The 24273-nt window shown below is 43.3% G+C and overlaps 1 protein-coding gene across 2 annotated transcripts in view; it reads right to left on the reverse strand.

The window, feature by feature from the left end:
- Positions 1-1140: 1140 nt before the first annotated feature.
- NR2E1 (nuclear receptor subfamily 2 group E member 1) overlaps positions 1141-24273 on the reverse strand; it is an 85404-nt gene continuing 62271 nt past the window's right edge. Inside the window, exons 3-9 of one of the 2 annotated variants that reach the window (XM_085609236.1) lie at positions 23447-23534; positions 19486-19721; positions 14893-15042; positions 7757-7853; positions 7219-7368; positions 5786-5891; positions 1144-2430 (exon numbers count right to left, since the gene is read on the reverse strand). In XM_085609236.1, the coding sequence (XP_085465362.1) occupies positions 2268-2430; positions 5786-5891; positions 7219-7368; positions 7757-7853; positions 14893-15042; positions 19486-19721; positions 23447-23534 (990 nt within the window). In that variant the 3' untranslated portion in view covers positions 1144-2267. Of the gene's footprint in view, positions 2431-5785; positions 5892-7218; positions 7369-7756; positions 7854-14892; positions 15043-19485; positions 19722-23446; positions 23535-24273 lie in introns of both variants that reach the window. The other variant, XM_085609237.1, reaches the window with a different exon arrangement.

Below are 24273 nucleotides of genomic sequence, written 5' to 3' on the forward strand. Positions count from 1 at the left end.
CAAAGATGCATTTTGCAGAAAGCCCTAGACGCAATCACTCTATTGACCACAAATCCACAAAGCACAAACCTTCAGTGTGCTTGTTGGTTTATTGAGCCTGATCCCATCCCTAATCCAAAGTTTTGCAGCGATTAATGATAAAGAGATCAGCCAATTAAAATAAAAGGGCACCTCCGAGGGTGCGTTTAACTAGTAGTAGGGAAAGTACAATTTAAATAAGTCTATAAACAATAAAACGAAACAGCCAGCGTGCGAGAATGTTTGCCATTTTGTGCTTTGTAGTGCCAACTATTCAAAACAGTTCGTCATTTCAGAATTGCGTTAGGTCCAACCAGTCATTCGCCTCGTTCATATACAGTAGATCACAAGGAAGTGACGCATGCCCCACACTGCGCCCGAAAACCAGGAAATCCCTCATACAGGTTATCATCCACTAGTAGACACTGCCTGTGTTTGATGTCACATTCTGCCAGCAGGACTTCAATATGTTGACATGGTCAGCTACGTAAAGCTTTCCATAGTCACACGAGGTCTTGCGCAGTCACGTTGGGCAAGGGATTTCAATTAAACTAATTTAAAAACTCAAGATACAACCACTGTTCTTTTTAGGTCTCGCATGACCCAGCGCATGCGCTGGTCTGGCGAGACTTATTGAGAGGGCTCCAAAAAGTGCTACCAGGCCAGCCTAGAGCTACAGTGCATGTGCTCGGGCGCGCGCGCTGCTTTTACCGCGATTACTTTCACTTTCGCGGCCGCTTGGCATAGCCAATAGGTCTCGCTTTTGGGACCTTATAAGTGTTTAGTTATGCAACTGTTGCATGGCTAAACACTTATAAGGTCCCATAGGCGAGACCTATTGGCAATGCCAATGCTTGTTTGATTATGGGAGGAACTACAAGCAGCCCACCCTGGGCATATTGTCGAAGACCGGATAGTGTGAACAATGGAAGATCTGCTGTAGAATGTTTATTTTGGTGGTGATGTTTAGCTTTCAAGATTCACGAGAAAGGTAACATTTCTTGTGTGTTATTCACAAAATACAGATCATGAATATGGTGATTTTGATCACTCGATTTAGCTTATAAATTAAGATCGTTCTCCGAAAAATATAGGAAGATAAGTCGGAGACAAACCACAGAAACATTTGTGAGTTTGACTTAAAATTCAATATATAGTTTTATTCTGTGTAAAGACAATGAGTACAACTTTTGAATTCACAACTCCGTTAAGTTACTGTGCACAAAAAAAGTTTTACTCATTCTGTGATCGTCCAAGTGCTGATATTGATTCCTTCTTCCGCGCTAGTACCTAGTTAGAAACCGACACTTAAAAGTACAGCAGCTATTGAATAATGTTTTTTACTACATGTTTCTTATGTGCAGGTCGGTATTGAAGAAGCAGTAACTGGATTGTTTGTGTGACCAAGGATGCAGTGGAACACAGGTAGTTAGTTGTTGAACAGCTGCATGTGCGCTGTTGCCCTTGTGACATCATAGTTTGATTGGATAGTTTATGCACACCCTTGTAAGATTTGCTCCCATATCAATGGCAGTAGGTACAGGCTCCATTGCCTTTGGCTTCAGCAGTAGTCCTCTGGGCAATGTGCTAATCACCAGCATAATCCTCTTTATTCAATTTGGTTGCACTCTCGACTTTTCTCTGAGGGACTCTTGTCTTGCTCTGTTGGGTTTTTCTTTTCGCATGATTTGTTTCTGAAACAGTAACTCAAGTGCTGGTTGGGTTGACAAAAATTACGAACAACAAATCGAACAGAAGTCAACGAGGACAAGTGTTAAAAATAAGAATCTGTTAAATGTACCTCTTCTCATGGATTTAGAGGTCATTTTCTGGCAGAAATCCCCATTTTGTTCTTTTTTGTCCACTGTTGACATTTTGGTGGAAATAAAAAAGAGGCAACATGTTAAAATATTGACCTAAATAAATACAAATCATATTTTTTGTGCCTTTTCAGCCAACCATGTAACTCTAATGGAATGAACAATAAGTACAGGTTTCCATCTGAGGAAGAGCACTCATTTTTCTGATGCACTTGAACTGTATCGAAGTACAAATGACTCCTCTTGTGAGTCTGATGATATTCAAAGCAGCACATACCACTAGGCGTGTACCATCATATGCTTTTCTAGAAGGGTTAACATTCCCAGGTCCATGGTTCCTTCGAGGTGCACAGATTTAGGTTTGCTTCGTGTAGGATTCCTTGTTCCCAAATTAGTACATCTTTACATAGTCTTTCGCTGTCCATATGGTTATATGTCACTCGATTTGTACATGTCTGAAAGTAGTCTTGTGATTGGGACATTTCCAATAGTTTTTTTGAAGAACACTTCTTCTATGGTGGAGGGGCTGATGGAGCGCAGAGCTGGCAAAAGCAAGAGTAATTTTCCGAAGCGACACGGTTGTGTGGGATACCTGCCAGAGAAATAAGAAACCACAATTGGAATTAGCATGTTCTGATTTCCTGTTGTTGCTCTTACACAATTCCAAAGTTTAATTACCCTTTACAAACAGGGCTACAATTTCATAGATCTTTACATTAAGAGCCTTTGGTTGAAGGTGCTTGACTGATACTTGCCCCCTCTCCAAACCAATAATTTTCCCTTCTCACAAATTATGTTAATTGCTATGAAATTCCCAGCCGCCTAATTTGATTTCAAAAGTTTGTAATTCTGGCATTGAGAAAAGATTTTTCTTATTTTAAGAAATTGTATCCACTTTCCCCACAAAATATGACACTGTTTTCAAAAGTCCTGTCTTGAATGTGACCCCCAACATTTTGGCACACAATTGTATACATCTCACACTGGAACTGTAAGTAGTCGCAGTAACATTTTTTTGATGGTTTATAGATGATTCTTAAATGTAAGAGAAGCCAAAAATAAAAAGGTAGAGATTAATAAAAATTATTATTTGCACAACTTATAAATGTAAAATAAAAATAATTATGCAAGCTTTAACAATAAATTCGGTAAGTGCACCTGTCAAAGGTATATCAATTAGTGTTCGACAACCAACGACCTAACTTGAAAGTGACGCAGATCACATGTTAAATGAAGAGGCGGCTGCCCTTATTGACAATAATTATAAAATGTTAATCCCGCCATTTCCTCATCACATGTTCTGCTAACTATAGAGCTTAGTTTAATTAAAAACACTAATACAAAGAATAATTTGTCCACAAGCATAATTTGATTATCCAGGACATAAGTCTCAAGTCAAATCTCAGCTTTGCTTTCTTAGCTACCGTGTCCAACTGACCCCCATGATTAAAAAAATGTCATTAAAATAAATCATTTACTCGAGTTTTTTTTAATGTAAGAAAAACACTTCGGCCCAGATTCTGAAAGGTGTCACACAATGCAGCGCAGCACCTAAAGAAGCTGTGCTGCGTTGCGTAACTGGGCGAGAGCAGAAGAGGCGCTATATTCACACAGAAAAGACAATCCCTAGCACCGGTGATGATTTCAGCTGCTGAGCACCACGCACACACCTTCGCGCCAGGGTGTGTGCATGAGTCGAGCATAGGTTTTGTACAGGAAGGGTGTCCTTCCTGTAAAAAATACTATGCTTAGACAAGTGAAAAAGCCTTTCCTACTTTGTATGTGTGCTGCACAGTGCAGCACGCATGCAACATCGGAAAAGCATGGACAAATGAATAAATTTCTCTGTTTAACGCCTGCTTTTTAGTGCCGTTACTTTTTGGTGCTAAACCCTTTCTACTGATGTTTGAGAATAGGGTTTAGCGTCAAAAAGCATGAGTGGTAGCATAAGTATGCCCATGTACCACCCATGTAAAGCCCCCTTCACACAAAGCAATGCAACGGCATTTTGCGCTGCTTTGTGTTACTTTTCCATACAAACCAACGCAAATACCAATGTGTGTTGGTTTGTGAATCCCAAAAAAGCTGTAGCGCCAGTTTAGTGTTTCAAAAGTAACGCTAAACCTTTGAGAATCTGGGCCTTAGTATTCAACCATTACTCCTTATTTAGTCACATCTGCTATTGTAACCTGTAAGAATGTGAAGTGAGAAATGTCACTTTAATACAGTGATCATTAATGGAACTTTGTAAACAATTTTGATTGTGGGAACATTTTATGTGTAAAAAAAAATAGTTACCAAAAACATGACATTTTCCGCATAATTAGGGGTTTGCCGCATGTACCACTGAATCTGTCAGCAACTGCATAATCTGCAGATTTCAGCCACAAAAAATATGTTTCTAGCTCAAACAAATCAAAAGCAACTAAAAATACGGCAATGCGCGTTGTTATGCAGCTGAAAGTCATTCGTAAAGGTTGGTCACCTTTCTGTTGCTTATTTCTATATTTGGGTATCAAAGTGGTACTACTGAGGTGAAACTTTTGCCCAGATAATGTTAACGTGTGAAAAAGCTCAAATAATGAGGTAATACTGATGACAACCGTGCCCCATTAAGCCTCATAATTTGCCTTTTCTTGTCGCATAATTTAGTCAACCCTGCTGCAAAATGTGTCCTCCCCGTGGCATAATTCCAGTGGCCCTGGTTTGAATATTCATATAATAGCAAGGATTTCACATTTGCTTCTTATAGAAATAAATATATTTTACAGAGTCAAAAAGTGCTCATCTCCACACCACTTGTAGGTTCCATAAATTTCACAAGGAGTATCTAGTTGTTACTCAGTTCTACACAATCAGTTAAACATAAATTATTTACAGTGATGACCGTCCACAGTAATCCAATAAAATTTCGATTTTTAAGTTTTTATTTCAAATCATATACACTGATACATGAAAATTTCCTGTGTGCCAGACGTTTTGACAAGATTGATTGCGTAACTAATCAAAAACCTAGTGAATTTTGATATACCTGCCATGTTCCAAGATACTAATTTAATTAATAAAAGTTTACCCGGAACTTAATCAGACTGTGATGAATGCAAACTGTAAATTTGGCAATTAAAGTTGCCTATCTGGTATTTCCCCCAAAATACATACATTTAGAAGCCCTACTATGATGTGTCCAAATATGTCTTAAGTGTCTACATCAATGCTGTTCATCTGGCAGGAGAATTCTGTAAATCTCCCGCCAGAAATGGTAGCATCACATCTTTTGAAAGGCCGCAACACTAACTCCCAAATGCCAATAATCCTTTTCAAATCATCCAAGCTAACTTTAAAAACATAATGTGAATGTGATCCATACATAATCGTGTTTGGCTGAATAAATTATAAATATAATGTAAATCGAAAATCATTACGCTTATGTAAATTTCTCCTCCTTTATGATGTGAATCTTACCAAGAATAATCTTAATGTACTTTAGCCCAGAAATCGCATAATTGGGGCCCATGGAAATGACTAAACTTTTACCAAAAAGATGTTAGTATGGCACATTTATTCTCTCAATTGATCCACAAGGATTATACTATTTGGGACAAGCTACTAATCTGGCTCCCAAAAGATGTTAATTTGGCAGGAATGATGTGGCCCTCGAGCACCTCCTCTTGCCACAAGGACGCTGGAACAACCATTCTTTGTTCCAACCTCAATCAAAATTGCATACTTTTGAATATCCAAAGCCATCACCCTTAATCGCATGCCCTTTTATAGCTTCCTAGAAAATCAAAGTTTTTTCTGCAAGAGTAATTCCTGCACTATCCCTACATGGAAAAGTATTAATTTGAAAAGGGAAAGCAACAAAGATTTGTACTTTTGAGAAGTTTGGGTTTGTTCTGTGGATTCTTCAGACCTCCGTGTAGACATTCCAAATCCAGTCGACTTACCTGGTGTGGATGTAACTGTTGAGGGTGAGCTGAGCTTCGTCTTGTAGAGATGCGATCGCAGCAGCATTCCGAATACTTCTTAGTTCCGAACCACTGTGTGTTGGCACTATAAGATAGATGGATTTGCAGTCAGCTGCTTGACGCGCCTATTGGAGCACATGCTCTCTGGCCACCAGTTGGTGTGCTCTAGCAATTTACAAATTCAGCATAATCCGAATTACCACCAAAAGTTACTGGACTTATGTAGTTAAAGTTTGCTCATACTCCTTCCATCTGTGCTAATACCTTAATTGTACTGTAATGTTATATATGGTAATACTGAATAAGCCATTCATAAATGGCACCCAAAACAAAACCCAACATATGTCTAAATCACAGGCATTACAAGGCTATTGATTCCTATTGACACAACTACTGTTGGTTGCGCTCCTAGAATGGGGCGACTATGTTACCACCTCTGAGTATTCTGTGCGGATTTTAAACCATAAGGCCCGATTCATAAAGGTATTTATGTGTAGTAAAGTTATGAGTTATTCCCTTAGGTGGACAATATTTCAATGAATGTTATGCAAAACACAAAGGGCTCATTCACGTGCCCAGCCCCCTTACAAAAAATTTAGTTGGGCCCACAACAACATCATAAAATCTCCTTATTAGATTGCAAAGTATGAAATATTGTGTGCAATCTGAAGAGTATGATATAGCAAAAAGGCCGTTCCTTCTAAGATATGCAAACAGGGGCAGATTGATATTCAGCGGTGCCTTTTATTTTTCATTTAAATTGTACGCAGCACAAAATATTACAAACAAACAAAACATTTCATATTAAGCGAGAGAGAAGGAGAAGTCTTAAAAGAAATATAAAAAAACGTATGTTTTGCAGTATTTAGCACAAGAAATGTAATGTATATTGTAAGTAAGAGAGCTGAACCATCTCTTAAGAAATGTTGACAAAAATTGATGTTCATTTTTACCTTTTTCAAATAAACCAATGTAACATTTCAAACAATACAATGATTTTTAGTTATGGCTTTTAAAAGCATATTGGCAAAATGCTCTTGACTGTCAGAGAAACATTTGAAGTGACTAAAAAAGCATTAGTTCTGCTTGAAACAGCTTTGCATCCCCCGAACACCTATTCGTGAACCCGGTCTTGGTGTCTGAAGACCACTGAATTAAGATTTTGTTGGATAGCATCCCCTTCAAACGCGTGCGTATCAGAGTGCCATCAGCCCCCTAGCAAGGAAAGTACAGTAGACCCACCTGAACCCTTGCTCCCTAAGTTTGGTAGAAATAACCATAAATGGGGTGCAGCGAACCCTTCAGACCACTTGACCTTAGTACCACTGCACCTGGACCACCATTGATAGCTCTGCCCATACTCCTGGTGACTGCACAGCAGGAGGTCATCTAGTAGGGACAATGGGACGTACCGGCTTTGAAGGTGACAATGCATTTGAGGCAGGCGAATTCTGTGGCATCAAGCCGAAGCTGTCGAAACCTGGCCACGACCTCTTGCAGTGCTTGGATTTCTGAGAGTATCTTGTTGAGCTTCTGTGAATCGGTATTGTCATTGTTCATGCCTGGAACAGAAATTTGAAGCACGTATTGAAACATGAACCCCGTTCTCCTGTTAAGCACCATTTTCTGTCAAGGACCTCTGGGTTCGATATCTATTAAATTGTCACTCTTGGATATCAGATTCCCCGCCGCCTGGCTGTGTTTTATGACCGTTAATATCAAATCTTTCACTAGGATGGTACAAACACAGCAATTTGCATTTGAATGATAATGCAAGCAGTCATGAATACAACAAGAAAACACTATTTGCATATAAATGTGGATCTATAAATGACAGGTATACTCAATTGTTCAGAGGGATTTGTTATTCCTCGCATGTTGTTCTTTTTTTCCCTAGTGTATTTTAATGTTAATTTCTGCAACAAAATCATCAAATTGAGCAGTCCTTACCAGATACAGCAAGTAGAGTGTTAGCATCAACTGGAATGGCCCATTGTGCTATCCCCAGAACAAACAGCTCTCTCCAAGCATCTTCCAAAAGCATCAGCTGTCAAAGAATAGATCAATTATGAATTTAAGCCAACTTCAATCTGCACATGTCCATTATTATCAATACAGCAGCCAAACTTCCTTTTTTAAATTCTTGTTGTTTTAGATCCTGAACATTTTACTTCTTTCTCTATTTTTGTCAGCAACTACATTTAGGAGAGTGGGTCAACCACACAAAGAGCGATCAAGATGGTGCACATCTGCCACATGATGGACAGTCTAATTCATGTGCCTCCTCCCAGCCCCAAGCACACTTTAGTTTATCAGTATCGACAATTTCTAGTTATTGCCCCGAAGTGCCAGATCCATGGCAATCATCATATCCAAAGATTAGCTTACAACAAATCTACATAGAAATGATTTTTATAGCTAGCGATTATCCTGACTATCTGACATGGACTGAATCTGTGCGATTCATACACTGGGCACCCCAGACCTTTCACATCCTAAAATGTAAATTGTCAAGAAAATTTAATGAGTACTAAAACATTATTATTTCGGTTCAAATGATTTCTTTTTAGGTAATTAGCAAACTGATACAGTTAAATGAAGGGGATTTTGGATGCCATATCTGAGACATTCCCTTTGGATGCTGAATTCATAGTACAGTAGAGGACAAAACAGGATTTCTTATCATTCTGGCCCAGATGCTGCTGCCGTGGTAAATAGGTCTTCTGGCAGTGGAGGCTCTTCCACTAAGGCGGAGGAGCATCGCCCCACTGCTTTTCAGCAGTGAAATAAAGGAAAATTAAAATGATAACTCAAGGTTTTTATCCTTTTTTACTCCTGCTGCGGCAGCTTTGCGGGCCGGATGGGGCTGCTCTGATGACAGGAGCACGGGGAGGAGTGGTGGCACACTGTAAGTGTGCATGACTGTTTGGCCAGCTGTCTGGGGCTGGCCAAACAGTCATGCGCACTTTGCATGTTCTCCACCCAGGCTGCATCACAGCCTGGGTGGAGAACATGCCCAGGCTCCCACTGCCTATCTGAGTGCCGAACCACGGCGCTCAGACCAATGATCGGTTTAAGGGAGCCTGAGTGCATCCTGTTCCGTTCCAGCCGGGAGAGACGACGGAGGAGAATGCGGCAAGAAGGTATGTTTTTTCCCTCTTTTTTTTACACCCCCTTACCCCATCCACCCCCTATCTGTGCGGCCACCAATGTGGCCTGGCAACTTATCTGTACCTAAATTACATAATCTTTTCTACTTTCATATCCTACCGGATCGGGAAGAAAGATAGATAATTGGATCCAGAAGCACAGTGGACTGGAAAGGATGCTCACATGTAAAATATTATTTGCCATAATAGATGTGCTCAGTATGTGTCATTGGTACTTTCGGCACAGGAACCTGTTGCGTTTCCCAAAACAGTGTAAAGTGCTTTGCCAAACTGACAAGTACACTGATTATTTGTGCAATAATGGCACATTGTGTTTCATTGACTGCAGGAGATATCCTAGTGTTTGGTCTATCTTGTGACACAGTTGCTACATGCATGGACGCATTAGGACTCGTAGAGAACCCGGTTACCTTGGATTATCATATTGTAACACAAGGAGAAAGGCTGAGTGTACCTCATACATTGGAGTGCCCACGCAACACTACCATTGGACCCGGGTGTTACTCTTACCACACTTAAGTGCCAGATGGTTTTCTTCACATAAAGATACCAACCCAGGAAGAAAATGGAGAGAATGACCATACAAATATTGCTGCTTCCTTGTAATGGGAAAAGGTCCACTCTTGGGCAGTCTGTGGATGCGTAACACCAGTATTACATTGATCTTCCTGAGACTCACATTATGAGGTGGGGCACCCAAAGTCTTTGTTCTACTTGGGAGACCGAAGTAGATATTATGCCTCTGCCCAGTAAGACTTGTGTATAACTTGCTGGAGCTGAATCTTTGGCTCCATTTGGCGTTGATGTGCCCCTCATTGAGAGGTATCCCTTTCTGGACTCTGGGCATAGTTTAAACATCATCACTTCAGGAAATAAGATGACTAGTCATACTGAAGCCTCTTTCTGTCTCTTCAATTGTTGGTGTGAGCCTTCTGATACTTTTGTTCTTCTAAGCCTATTTGTAACATTACCCTCACGTGGGTGTATGGCCCTATTTTCTCAAAACATGTTTTTTTACCATGACCTTCTTGCATGACTATTGATCTAATTGCTCATGATCAATTTCCTAGATCCTTAAGTGGTGAGTAGACCAAGTACAAGGTGGACAAAAGTTGTGTTCGACTAGTGTTTGACTGTTGGAGGATGTCAGTGGAAGACTTTGCACTGCTTGGTAAGTCCTCATACTATAAGAGTGGTGATAAGGAAGAGGGTAAAGTAGCAATGCTCTGATTATTTACCAGTAATTCTCATTACACTGAGTAGTTCTACATTTCTCAACATCCTAGTCTACTCCCTCTTTCCTCCTATGCAGTCCGGATTCAATCCTTGTGTTACTGCTTCAGTATTTCAAGCAGTTCTTACGAGACAAAGATAAATATTTAAGTACTAATGCAAGGTGAAGGTTAATAAATCTTGTTATCCTGCTTCTGATACATGGCTCACCCGAGAGAGAGAGAGAGAGAGAGAGAGAGAGAGAGAGAGAGAGAGAGAGAGAGAGAGAGAGAGAGAGATTGCGAGATTGAGATTCAGTGTAATAGGCACTGCTAGAGGGTATTCTGAACAATCATGGCGCATCTATCCTGTGGTGGCTTCTCTGCAACGGCAGAGGAGCATCGCCCCACTGTTCTCTGAGCAGTTTCAAAAAATAAAATGATAACGCAATGTTATTATCACTTTATCTTTTCTTACTTGCTAAGTTTTAGGAGCAGGGTTGTGCAGAGCAGGGTGAGGAGTGGTGGGCACTCTCTAAGTGCACATGACTGTTGGGCCAGCCGTCTTGGACCGGCCAAACAGTCAAGCACACTTTGCATGTTTCCATGTACAGGCTCATAGTCCCAGTCTGTTTCCATGTACAGGCTCATAGTCCCAGTCTGTGCACCGAACCACAACGTTTAAACCAATCACGGCATTGCTGTCATGGTGACAGCAGCATCATGATTGGTTTAGGGGATCCTTTGTGCTTCCTGCTTTGGACCGGGAGTCAGAAGAGACAAGGAAAGGTGGCAACCGTACCCAGGTAAGTGATTTTTTTTCCTTCCTTCCCCCCAACCCCACCTGCCCTGCCCCACAACCCCCCTTCGGTTGCAGTCACCACTGCATCTATCTGAGGTATTCTGTTAGTGTTTAACACTTGCAGATTCATAGTAGGTTATATGTTACAGAATCGTATGCAAAAATATCGTCTGGCAATAATATTGTGTTCTAAATATCATTTACAAAAATATTGTCCCATTGGTTGTAGACGGTCTATTGATTCACTTCAATGGGACATTTGTGTATATGATATTTAGGGAACAATATTTATGACGGACTATATTCTGACAACCATCTTTTGGTACGACACTCCTATGAGGAGGAGGCACCTCAAGACCTGGCTTTTCGAGCAGTAGCGGCACCCCTCCCCCACCCCCCCCAGCGCCTTGAGACCCTCGCGGGTGAGTAGCGCGCTTTATAAATTTGATTGATTGATTGATTGATTTATAGTGAGAGTGTACCCCATAGTATGCGTTAATTATTTGTGTGAGAAGCCCTTGAAGTGGCCGAGGGTAATTCCTCCGGTAACTTCAGCATACTGGGTCACGTTACCTCACGTCAGAACTGTTCTCTTCAGTAGGATAAGGGGTTTCAAATACTGCCCCAAACTTTACCTCTGCTTAATGTAAATGGACTCAGCCTCTTTAACACCTATCCCAATAACATGCTACCTCTGAGAGGGTAATCCTCTCCTACCGCCTCTATGAAGTCACCAAAGGGACACTTCTTCCAAAAATAATATCAAAACTCTTTTGCAACACCTATGTTGGACAATAATTTCCTGACAAAAACTTCTAAAAAAAATGTTCATACATGTAAACAATAAAAGTCCAAAACTATGAACTTTACTAAAGGAGCAGTGTTTGAAAAGAAATTTGGGCCGTACGTATACTAGTTAAAGTTGGAGTCCCCAGACATTATAAGTCTGATAGAAGTACAAATGCCACTCTGATTTGATTAAATCAAGTCTACTTCCTGGAATGCTAACTCTCCGATCCACTGATCTCTTCTTTTTACAAAGTTTACTGCAACTGCATGTATATGAGGGTTTATAATTACTGTGCAAGTCCAACCCAGCAGCCATTTTTAACCCGTTTACCACGACCGTAATTCCGCCGTGGTGCAGGGCGTTCTATTAAGTAGGCGCGGACGCAGCGTCCAACAGACGACTACCAAGGTAGTGCTCGCGACGGCCGTTGGGCGACAAACGCAACGAAGGGGTTAATATAGCTGTTATGATGATTGCTGAGGTTCCAGCCCATGTGAAAAAGGCCAAACATGACTCCTGATCAACGCCAGTTAAACACACATCTGAAGTCTGGGACACCATTTCCACCCTAAGCCCTGATGTGACCTTCATCACAGAGATCTGGCTTACACCTACATAAGCCCGGATATTGTCACAGCAACACCCAGTGGCTACAAGATGAAACACCATGACCGCACCAACAGACACGGAAGTGGCATCTCCATCATACACAAGGAAACAATCATCTGTACGACCACTGAAACTACGCCGTTCATGGAACACCTGAATTTCCAGCTCCATACCGATGACAAAACCACCATTAGAGGCACCCTCGCATACAAACCCCAGGACCACGAACTGGCCACAGCGACGCCACCACAGAATTCATCATCCTGCTCGCCACTGAATCTGAACACTTCGTGGGAGACCTAAACTTTCACCTGGATGACCTCAAAGTCACCAACTCCACCGACCTCCTGGAATGCATGGACAACCTCAGTCTCATGTAGCCTGTCGCCGACCGCATGCACAGAACTGGTCACACCTGCACCCCAGTCTCAGGTCCAGCAACCGAATTCGATACAGCCACACCATGGAACTCACCCGGTCGATCATTCCATCATACACTTTACCATCACTGGATCCCCCAACATCACCTCGACCGCCACAGCGCCTCCTTCTGTAGCTAGGCCACAGTCACTCAACACCAATGGACTGACACCCTCCACCTCTCCCACCAAACAAGCCAGCTCGTACACCCCAGAACTCTGCGCTACGAAACGCAGATGCAAAAAACTGGAAAGAAAATGGCTCTCCTGCAGATAAGACAGTGATCGAGCAATCCAAGTCTGCCCTCAACAATTACCACCACCTACTCAAAGCCGTGAAAAAGAAAGCCATGACACACCGCATCGAAACCAGTGCCAACCAGACTAAGGAACTCTTCAACATCGTCCAAGCGTTCACCTGCCCATCAGAACTCTGCGACTCTATTGCAGACCGCTTGCACAAGATAGCCACCTTATACAGAAACATATATATCCACAAGCCACCGACCTCCTCAGAATCCCCACTCCCACAAAAATAGCTGCTGATCAGCCGCTCACCTGTTCACCACATGGGAACAACTCAGCAGAGCAAACATCAATGCCTTAATGAACTCCATCCGCTCAGGAGCACCCACCAACCTGTGCCCCCATAAACTCTTCAATCTGGGGAGCGACAAGATAAGCCACCAACTCACTACCATTCTCACCACCTCCCTCACCACAACCACCTTCACCGACACCTAGAAACATGCAGAGAACCGATCCCTCCTCAAAAAACCCTCCACAGACCGAAATGACTTCCAGAACTATCTCCCCATCTCGCTGCTCCCATTTCCTGCCAAAGTCCTCGAAAAGGCCCTCAACCTCTTAACTCACCGAACACCTGGCGAGAAACAACCTTCTAGACCACTCAACAACCTTCTAGACCACTCCAATCAGGATTCAGAGGCCCTCACAGCACCAAGACTGCCCTGATCGCTACGACAGATGACGTCCGCACCCTACTCGACAGGGGAATCAACCGCCCTGATCCTTCTTAACCTCTGCGCTGCCTTTGACACCGTCTCCCATCATAGACTCATCAACTGACTGCACCGGATCGGAATCAAACACGACACCCTCAGATGGATGGCATCTTTCCTCTTGGAGCGCACACAGAGAATTTGTCTCCCTCCCTTCACCTCACAGTCCAAGCACACCATCTGCGACATCCCGCAAGGCTCGTCCATCAGCCCCACCCTCTTCAAAATCTACATGCAGACCTCATCAGAGCCCACGATGATGACACCCAGCTCATCCTTTCACTCTCAGTGGACCCCATTATGACGAAAACCAACTTTTACAACTGCATGAAGAACGTCTCAGCCTGGTTGAAAGACAACTACCTGAGACTCAACACAAACAAAACCGAAGTACTGATTTTCAGCAGCCACACCTCCCTCTGGACAACTCCTGGTGGCCATCTGAACTCGAAGCGACCCCCACTCCAAAAGATCACGCCCGCAACCTCGGCATCATCCTGGACAGCGAACTCTCCATCAAATGATCGGTCAATGCCGTCTCCTCAGCCTGCTTCGACACGCTCTGCAGAATTTTCAAATGGCTATCCTCCGGTACCTGGAAAACAGTGCTGCAAGCTCTCATCACCAGCTTCTACCTGCCCAAAAGGATCCACATCCCCCAGCTCCTGAGAAAGCTCAGTTGACTCCCCATCCACAAGAGATACCATGCCAAGCTCCTGACCCATACCTACAAAGACCTTCACAACCAAAGACCGGCATACATGAACCACCGCCTGAACTTCCACCAGTCACCCAGAAACCTATGCTCCGCTCACCTCACCCTCACACAGACACCACGCATTCACCAGCACACCGAAGAAGGATCCTTCTCCCACCTTGCCGCCAAATCCTGGAATGCCCTTCCATTCCACCATCAAACAGCGCCCTCATTGGCAGACTTCAGAAAGGGACATTACTATATAAGAATTGATTGATTAGCGGCAGGCGTCTTCCAGCAGAATCATATTTCTCCAAAACAGTGACTTTCACATTGGGAATTTTACACACATGCTTTTGTACCCACCTGATCTTGTAGCGATAGCGTGGAAAAGGCGGGAACGCTCTTGGCCCACTTGATGCTCATAAACAAGAGCCTGGCAGCCGATTCACAGACAGACTCCGTCGCCACTTCATACAGGTACATAGCAGGTGCTCCGCTGACCTCATGAGGATACTACACATAAATGGAGACATGAACAGCTGAAGTCTCTGCAGATTCAGTGCATTTTTATACAGCTTTTCCTATCATACTTTGTATTGCATTGTATTGTAGCATTTGTACAATGCTTCATACTCCTAAAAGAGGCTCAAACAGCTATGACGTTTCAAAAAACATCACTAATGTGCCCTTGCTGTGCTTTATCATTCATTGTAGGGCTGAGTATATGTAGGAGTGCAGTCACTGGTGGCCTTATGTGGCAGTAAAGAGTCCCCGGGTTCCTGTATTCTCGACTCTATGATTTAATCAATCTGAATACTGGGCATATCTTACAAACTGGGCACCCTGTCATGATATGCGCCACAGAGCACCTGTAACTGGATGCACTAGGCAGAGAATGAGATTGTGCTCTTCATTACAATAAATGTGCTGTCCCGGTGCAGCTGCAAACTCGCTCCTCTCCTGGGGCAGCGCATTAGTGAAACAGACTGGCTTTTTGAAGCCCCAGTCCACCCGCCACTGTGCAGACGACAACCCAGGCGGCATTTAAAAGTAGGGCAGAGATTCCCCTGCAGGCAGGTGCAGTGAGTGACTATGCCCACCTGCAAGGGGATTACTGTGGGGTTCCTAGAGCTCCCTTTTACCCCTTTGGTACGGCACCCTCGAGGGGACATTGACTGAGTGCCACTTCCATGTGGCCTACAGTCAGTGTACCACCCGACAGCTCTTTTGCTGCTGCATCCAAGTTTGTCATAGGGCGGAGACATAAAAAAGCAAAGGGTTTAATCATTTACCACGAGCCACAGCCCCATGCAAACGAGGGAAGACCCCCTTGGATCGAACCAGTGCAACATATGCAGTGGTATGAGACAGATTATAGAAGGGGCCGTACAAGCATTTATGGCGCCATACTATAATACCAAGGGGACGCTGGGACATAAGAAGTAGGTGCAAACACTGGTTGCTCACTTAGGGCACTTCTATTCTGTCATTTCTAACTTAGGCCACTTGTCTAGTGATGCTATTTCCTGTGATGTCATTGCTGGGCCAAAGGTCAAGTGATGTCATTTCTCGTGATATATGTAAGGTTCATCAGTGGTTTTGAAACCTGAAAAATCCTACCTATTTTGCTCATTTGCAGGCTGGCCTAGTGACGCAAATGATCGCATGAAAACAAAACACCACTTAAAAGAAAAAAAAACACTTACAAAACCCAGGGGCAGCTCCTCCGCCGTGGCGAAGGAGCATCGCCCCACTGCTGAAAGGCAGCAGACAAAAGAAAAATAGAATGATAATAAAATGATTTTGTCATTTTATTTTTCCCTTCCAGCTGCAAAGTGTAGGAGGAGCAGCTCCCACAGCAGGGAGAGAAGTGGTAGGCACTGAAAGTGCGCATGTCCATTTGGCCAGCCATCCACAGCTGGCCAAACCGACATTCGCACTTTGATATCTCCAGGCTGATGCTTGGAGATATCAGCGGGGCACAGGCTCCCAGTCCCTGCTGGAGCGTAAACATGGCACGCTCCGCCATATCCCAGCACTTCTCTCACACTAGGTGTAATAGCATGAGAGCAGTGCAGGGATTGCGTGGGGAGTCGGGAGCCTGTGCTCATGGGATTGGAGTCAAACCAACTAAAGGACACTGTTCCTAAGGCAGGGCGCAAAAAGTCACCCCAGTGTGATAGAATCCCAGGTTGAAAGAAGCCCACTGGCAAGGGAAATAGACAAAAGTCTTGTATCCTGTTGCCCTCACACACCCTAAAGGATATCATGCTTCATCATCGGGCGTTTTGCTCCTCGTAGTGCCGGCGCTGCAATTCCCCACGGGTCCCCCGAAGGGTCACTTTGTCAGGGATCTTTTTATATCATGCCGGATGGTGCAAGTGGGTGTGTGGGGCCGATATGAGGGTAAAACTGTGAGTGCATGGTGGATTAAAAATGCTTAAGGATAACCAAAAAATATATAGACCCCTTGACAATAAAAGAAACCCAAACTAAGCTATAATCCCGAAGGCACATTTGTGCCTGGGTGTGACAGGTCAACATGTTTCGCGCCTATGTCGCCATAAAGGTCGTTGGCGCTTCTTCACGGCCAAAAGTAATAGGGGTTTAAAAACTGACCCTCAATATATATCAGAGTGAAGCAGCAGCATATGTACCCTACCATGTGTTTACAATAGAGAGTGGGAACCGCTCCTGATATAGACCTCTCATTTCAAGGAGAGTTGTTCCAGAGGCTGTGGACAACCATCGGCAGGCAGCGAGACAGGAGAACGTGCACTAAAACCGACACCTGGGAACTTTTCTCGGCAAGGTGCGGGCACCCTTTGGTCACAGCCTCTGGAACAACTCTCCTTGAAATGAGAGGTCTATATCCGGAGCGGTTCCAACTCTCTATTGTAACCACATGGTGGGGTACATATGCTGCTGCTTTGCCCTGATATATATTGAGGGGCCGTTTTTAATCCTCTATTACTTTTGGTCCTGAAGAAGCGCCACCGACCTTTATGGCAACATAGCCGCGAAACATGTTGACCTGTCACAACCAGGCCCAAATGTGCCTTCGGGATTATATCTTACTTTGGGTTTCTTTTATTGTCAAGGGGTCTATATATTTTTGAACAACTATACTCTTCTGTGTTGATCACGGGCTTAAAATATGTTCAACAAACTGAATTTTGAGCAAAAGATGTTAAACAGTGAATTACTGACTAAACACTATAAATCTGAATGAAATAAGTTGGTGGTCAATGCCAGAGCATTGAGTAGTTAGTGTGACTTAGCGACCGAGTTAGTAAATTGCTTAATTAGTGAGTGAGGTAGTGAGTGAACGAGCAAGAGGGAAACTTGTATGCTGCACACCATGAGCTAATCTGCGTTTACTCACCTCTGCCATTTGTTCTGTAAGCACCAGCCCCACTACTATTTCAGCCGAGTGCCTACTCTACTTCTGTTCTCAAGACAGTGCCTTCCAGAGCAATGGTCCTTGAACGTAGTCTCTTGCCCCCACAGGTTGCCACGTCACTTTGGATTAGGAGAGTGCGCGTGGCCGTCTGTGGTGATATTGCACTTGTGGTGGGCGTACAGTGGCTACATCTTGTGGTCCAGTAATATGATCAGATTCTTTGCTGGCGTCCGGCGACCTTGCCTGCGCCCTTGAGACGTTCAAGTCTCGACTCCTAATGGTAGAGACCATCACCAATGTTGCTTTTACCAAATACTAAGACGGGATGCTTACTGAGCAAACACAGGGACAGGATGTTCGCCAGCCAACCACAGGGGAAGGATTATGAACCTGACTGTTGCAGAAATGTGTGGGATTAATGAGGGAAGAGTAGCAGGTGCATTCCATACTCCTCATTCTTTGGGTCTTGATGGCTCGGTCACATGCAGCCGAGATACTGAAGGCCTTGGGCTGCGCTACGGTATGGTTTCATGTCCACGCAGGCGCACTGGCCTTAGTTTACACGGGTTTTATCCGAGTGAATACATTTGCCATACATTACTAGCAGTTTTAAATCAAAATGCCCATATTGCAACAAAAAATCGAGCAGGCAAACTGCGTAGAGCCATGCATATACAATAGCATTACTCTGGGGGCTGTCTACTCTATGCAATGTACGCCAAGTAAATCACCCCCGGACAAATCTAATAATTTGTATTTCATTTGTTTAATAAACGCTAACAATCACAAAAAGAAAGTCCAGTTTCACAGCGCTATACAACAATTAAAAGGAAAGGTAACAAACGTCAATCCAGTAGCTGAGCTAGAAAAGCGAGAGAAAGCAGAGGCACTCTAGAGGAGAGGTAGAGTTCAGAGATTTCATGCAAAGGGCACAGGGACAGACTGGAGCACTTATAAGCAGTGCCTGAAATGGAAATATAGAAGTGTGGGTGCTCCTTGTCCCAGATTACCCGTTTGCTGCTGAGAATTGCCAGTACTGTCCCCTCCAAATTAAACAAGTGCAGTTATCGAGTACCGGATAGCTCCTGCCCATTTAAATCACTGACTATACGAAGGCGAAATATGTCCGATTCAGCCTGGCCAGACTAAATATGTCCGATTCAGCCTGGCCAGACTAATTGTCTGAAGTATTTTTGAGGTGCTGTCTTTGTCTTGTGTGTTCTTTTAATTAGTGGGTTTCTTGGTAAGACCTGGATAGCGGACTCCACAGTGCAGCTATGCAATTGTCTAATGTTTTCCACCAAGTGTCTTGCTGCATGAGGAGCATTTCTACAGGAACGTGACATCAGGAAGTGGCCTTGGCCATATGTGTGACCCTCAACTATGCTGTGCTTGAATTACTGCCTTCCTTTTGTGGGGTAAATGCAGAAACCGCCTAGCAGTTGGTCTTGCAGTCTTCTGAACACCCCAGATGGCCCAACTACACTTGCATCTAGCATGACTGCATACCTTCCTTCTTTTGCCCCAAATGTAATATTGGAAGTAGGCCTTACCTTCGGTGTCGGCTGTGCCAGTCCCACCAATGTCTGTCGGTCAGGCGTGCTGGCCACAGCCGCGAGCTCGAGACTGTGCGGCTCCAGCTGGGTGACGGTGGTGAAGAAGGTTGGGGGCGGAAGCGCAGATGAGGAGAAGTGTGGATTCCCTCCGTTCACCTCTTTGTGACCTCGGAAGTACAAGGCTACTTGCTTCCTGATTGTCGACGTCCTTGGGCCTCTTTCATGCTGAACGGCTAAAAAAGAGTGGTTAGAGAGCTGGTCACAGGCACTGTTGGTTACGTTCAGGCAAGGTTTAATTTAAGACATTTATAAAAGTCAATGTTCAGTAGATTATATACCGCTTTGGCGGTTCTGTAGTCAGCAAAGGCTTAAACGCTTCCTATAGATCCCCACCTGATTGTATACCTGCTTTCGTCCAGGAAATCCGCACTAGAGGAGAGTTCTCAATTTCTATTAATTTGTTTTTCCACAGTCGCGCATGGTACTTCCAATTTTTTGTTTGGATTGTTTATCTATATAGAATAGAACCTCTGCAATACCTTGAATTACTTGTGATTAGGAATGCAATTGTTTAGGATTAGTCATCAGAAGGGATATTGGGGAAAGGTGTATCAGATCCCGTTGATAAGATGTCCTTAGTGGTGGAATTTTCAAAATGCTTGAACTTGTAAGCCGCCCACCATTCATCTTTGTTGTCGGGAAAAAAGTTCTATAATCACAAAAATGTGCTAGTTAGACTCGACCCATTTATCTGATTGCTTTTAATTTGAATAAAGCTACATGCAGCTTTTATTGACCTAAATAAATCTCTTGACTAGTTTGCCAATGTTGTTAACAAATGACAATAGATATCTGCAGTTCAAAACTGCAGTGATATAATTTATTATAGTGTTGTCTAATTTTAGTTTCCTTCACCCTATCTCACCAAGTTAAGAATTTTGGCAACCATGACTTTAAAAGATCTCGTTTCTTAATTGATGGTGACAGTATCAGCCATGCTATTGACAAATGTCAAATTGCAATAAGTAAAAGGCCCTTTTCAGTTTTCATTGGGAAAGTTGGACATCTGGAGCAAGGTTAAAACAACACGTATGTAGTGACACTTTTATGGGACAGATATGTAAGTGGTACAGTATGAGAGGATATCCAAATGTTCATCAGGAGCAAAGATTAGACTTATCAAACTCATAACAATTAGTGCCAAGTCAATACAAAGTACATGGTCAAGATAGCACTGAGCTGCGTACAATATCACTGCGTTGCTTTCCTCATTCTCTGTCTAAGCCTGGCTCTATCACTGCATTGCTTTCCTCATTCTCTGTCTAAGCCTGGCTCTATCATTGCGTTGCTTTCCTCATTCTCTGTCTAAGCCTGGCTCTATCACTGCGTTGCTTTCCTCATTCTCTGTCTAAGCTTGGCTCTAGCATTGCGTTGCTTTCCTCATTCTCTGTCTAAGCCTGGCACTATCACTGCATTGCTTTCCTCATTCTCTGTCTAAGCCTGGCTCTATCATTGCGTTGCTTTCCTCATTCTCTGTCTAAGCCTGGCTCTAGCATTGCGTTGCTTTCCTCATTCTCTGTCTAAGCCTGGCTCTATCACTGCGTTGCTTTCCTCATTCTCTGTCTAAGCCTGGCTCTAGCATTGCATTGCTTTCCTCATTCTCTGTCTAAGCCTGGCTCTAGCATTGCGTTGCTTTCCTCATTCTCTGTCTAAGCCTGGCTCTATCACTGCGTTGCTTTCCTCATTCTCTGTCTAAGCCTGGCTCTAGCATTGCATTGCTTTCCTCATTCTCTGTCTAAGCCTGGCTCTATCATTGCGTTGCTTTCCTCATTCTCTGTCTAAGCCTGGCTCTATCACTGCGTTGCTTTCCTCATTCTCTGTCTAAGCCTGGCTCTAGCATTGCATTGCTTTCCTCATTCTCTGTCTAAGCCTGGCTCTAGCATTGCGTTGCTTTCCTCATTCTCTGTCTAAGCCTGGCTCTATCACTGCGTTGCTTTCCTCATTCTCTGTCTAAGCCTGGCTCTAGCATTGCGTTGCTTTCCTCATTCTCTGTCTAAGCCTGGCTCTAGCATTGCGTTGCTTTCCTCATTCTCTGTCTAAGCCTGGCTCTAGCATTGCATTGCTTTCCTCATTCTCTGTCTAAGCCTGGCTCTATCACTGCGTTGCTTTCCTCATTCTCTGTCTAAGCCTGGCTCTATCATTGCATTGCTTTCCTCATTCTCTGTCTAAGCCTGGCTCTATCATTGCGTTGCTTTCCTCATTCTCTGTCTAAGCCTGGCTCTATCACTGCGTTGCTTTCCTCATTCTCTGTCTAAGCTTGGCTCTAGCATTGCATTGCTTTCCTCATTCTCTGTCTAAGCCTGGCTCTATCATTGCGTTGCTTTCCTCATTCTCTGTCTAAGCCTGGCTCTATCACTGCGTTGCTTTCCTCATTCTCTGTCTAAGCCTGGCTCTAGCATTGCATTGCTTTCCTCATTCTCTGTCTAAGCCTGGCTCTAGCATTGCGTTGCTTTCCTTATTCTCTGTCTAAGCCTGGCTCTAGCATTGCATTGCTTTCCTCATTCTCTGTCTAAGCCTGGCTCTATCACTGCGTTGCTTTCCTCATTCTCTGTCTAAGCCTGGCTCTATCATTGCGTTGCTTTCCTCATTCTCTGTCTAAGCCTGGCTCTATCATTGCGTTGCTTTCCTCATTCTCTGTCTAAGCCTGGCTCTAGCATTGCGTTGCTTTCCTCATTCTCTGTCTAAGCCTGGCTCTCTGGCTGGCAAAAGCAGAGCTGTGAAAGTCATGCAGCAACTGTATCCTGATCTCCAAAGTGGGAAAGTCACCTCTCAGTTGAGTAGCGCTGCTCCATTAGTAAGCGTGAGAAGTCATTCCTGCATGCACAATTATACACTACATACAATTGCGCATGTGTAAATTTATGACTGGGTACCAGCAGCTATTGTATGTTTGTGGCCTAACCCTTGAAACTTTTGTCAATTCCAGAAAGTTGGAAATCTGTCCCTGTGCAAGGTCGGAAATCTCTTGGTGCAGATTTGTGACTTTTTCAATGATTCAGGTCAATATTTATAACATTTATTTTATCATATGTTTGCCTCACATGCTGCAGTGAATTAAAGCCTGATTTAAAGGTGGACTGCAAAATCCTAGAAAAAAGATAGGGAAGGTGATCACAGGAACAACCAAAAAAATCAGATTGGACTGGGAACGAGCTAGCCAGAGGGAAGGAGGCTAGAACTCTTATGAATACAATGTCGATGTTCTGACTGTTTCTATCAGACTTTTATGTCCGTCTATGTGGAAATAGAAGAGAGATTGTGATGCACAGATTGAAATGAGGACTAATGTTAGGTAATGATGTTTGGAAAATTGTTTAAAACGTTTACTTTGGCGACTAGTTTGAAACATAGTTTGAAAAAGGCTACCTTCAAAACATTAAGTACCAAATTTGAAATTTTGACTTTGACCATCAACACAGTTTCTATTATGGCAACTAATTCTATCACAAAGCATTGTCAAAGTCGTAGTTATGACTAGTTTGAGTCTATAACTCATTTGAACTAACTTTTTAAAAATATATTTAAAATACATCAGCACTCAAGTATTGCATATTTCCTGCTAAATATTTCTTCTACATTTTTTCGGACTTCAACAACCGTTCCCAATGAAATTCTATTACTGGGTGGCTCAATATTCTAACTCAAGTCTAGGATTTGTTGAAAAGTGCTTGTGACCATGCTCACTGAATGTTGGCACCTTACTCATGTCCACACTCAACAGCAGATGAAGCTGCAGAAATTGGCAGTTCATCAGAGGCCGTCCCCATTGATTAGACAGATGTGTTTATTCCCTCAATACATTGTTAAGTAGAAATTGTTGTTCCCCGGTACAGCTGTGCATTTACTACAAATTGTGACCTAAACCATACATCGATATCCACAGAGTAGTTCAACTTACCGTCTTTATTCATGTTGACCTCCAAACATTTCTTCAGTCGGCACGCTCTGCATTGGTTCCTGTGAGTCTTGTCCACTGGGCAACCACCCTGGAATTGAAAGGTCCTCACAATTAACATGAAGAGAACAGAACGGAAGCAACGTCCGAAAGGACCATGCTGCATCTTAATAGCTACAAAAAAAATACTTGACCATGGTGGGATCAAAGCAAGCTTTAAAAATATGCTGTTCGTGCTTTCTATTATGCACATTGTCATTGGATGCATCCCACATTTTATTACAGACATTGTAACAATATCCATGTGCCTATGCCAACGCTCATTTGTGCCTCAGGTAACATAACTACACCGCCACAATGCCAGCATCCTAACACCATGGCCACATGAGCTTACAAATGTTTCCAGTCTTCTGCGCTCTATGCACATCTGTGACTGACCACAGAGCTGTGAGGCTATAAACAATGGTGGGAGTATGGTTTACCCCAAATAACATAACCACAAGCACTAACTGGCCAACTGCCTCTGTGCCATGATACCGTAACTTGATTTACTTTACTCTTTAAGTGCCACATCCCGCCATTAGTCAATGTCAGAACACGTAGGATTAATGACATCCATTAGCGCATATATAAGAAACGCATTCTCAAAAATGTATTTGTTTGAATGTCTGTGAGAAATTCAACATAAAGTCAGACCAAGTAACAAGTCAAATCTATTGGAGGAAGAGTGTGAAATTGGATATTTTATTCTCTGATGCTAGTTTGAACATACCCTCTGTCTCTATTGACTCTCCAAACTTCTTCCTAATGGCAGTCTCTGGACCCTTTTT

The sequence above is a fragment of the Triturus cristatus genome, chromosome 6 (assembly GCF_964204655.1).
Source record: "Triturus cristatus chromosome 6, aTriCri1.1, whole genome shotgun sequence".
NCBI classification, from domain to species: domain Eukaryota; kingdom Metazoa; phylum Chordata; class Amphibia; order Caudata; family Salamandridae; genus Triturus; species Triturus cristatus.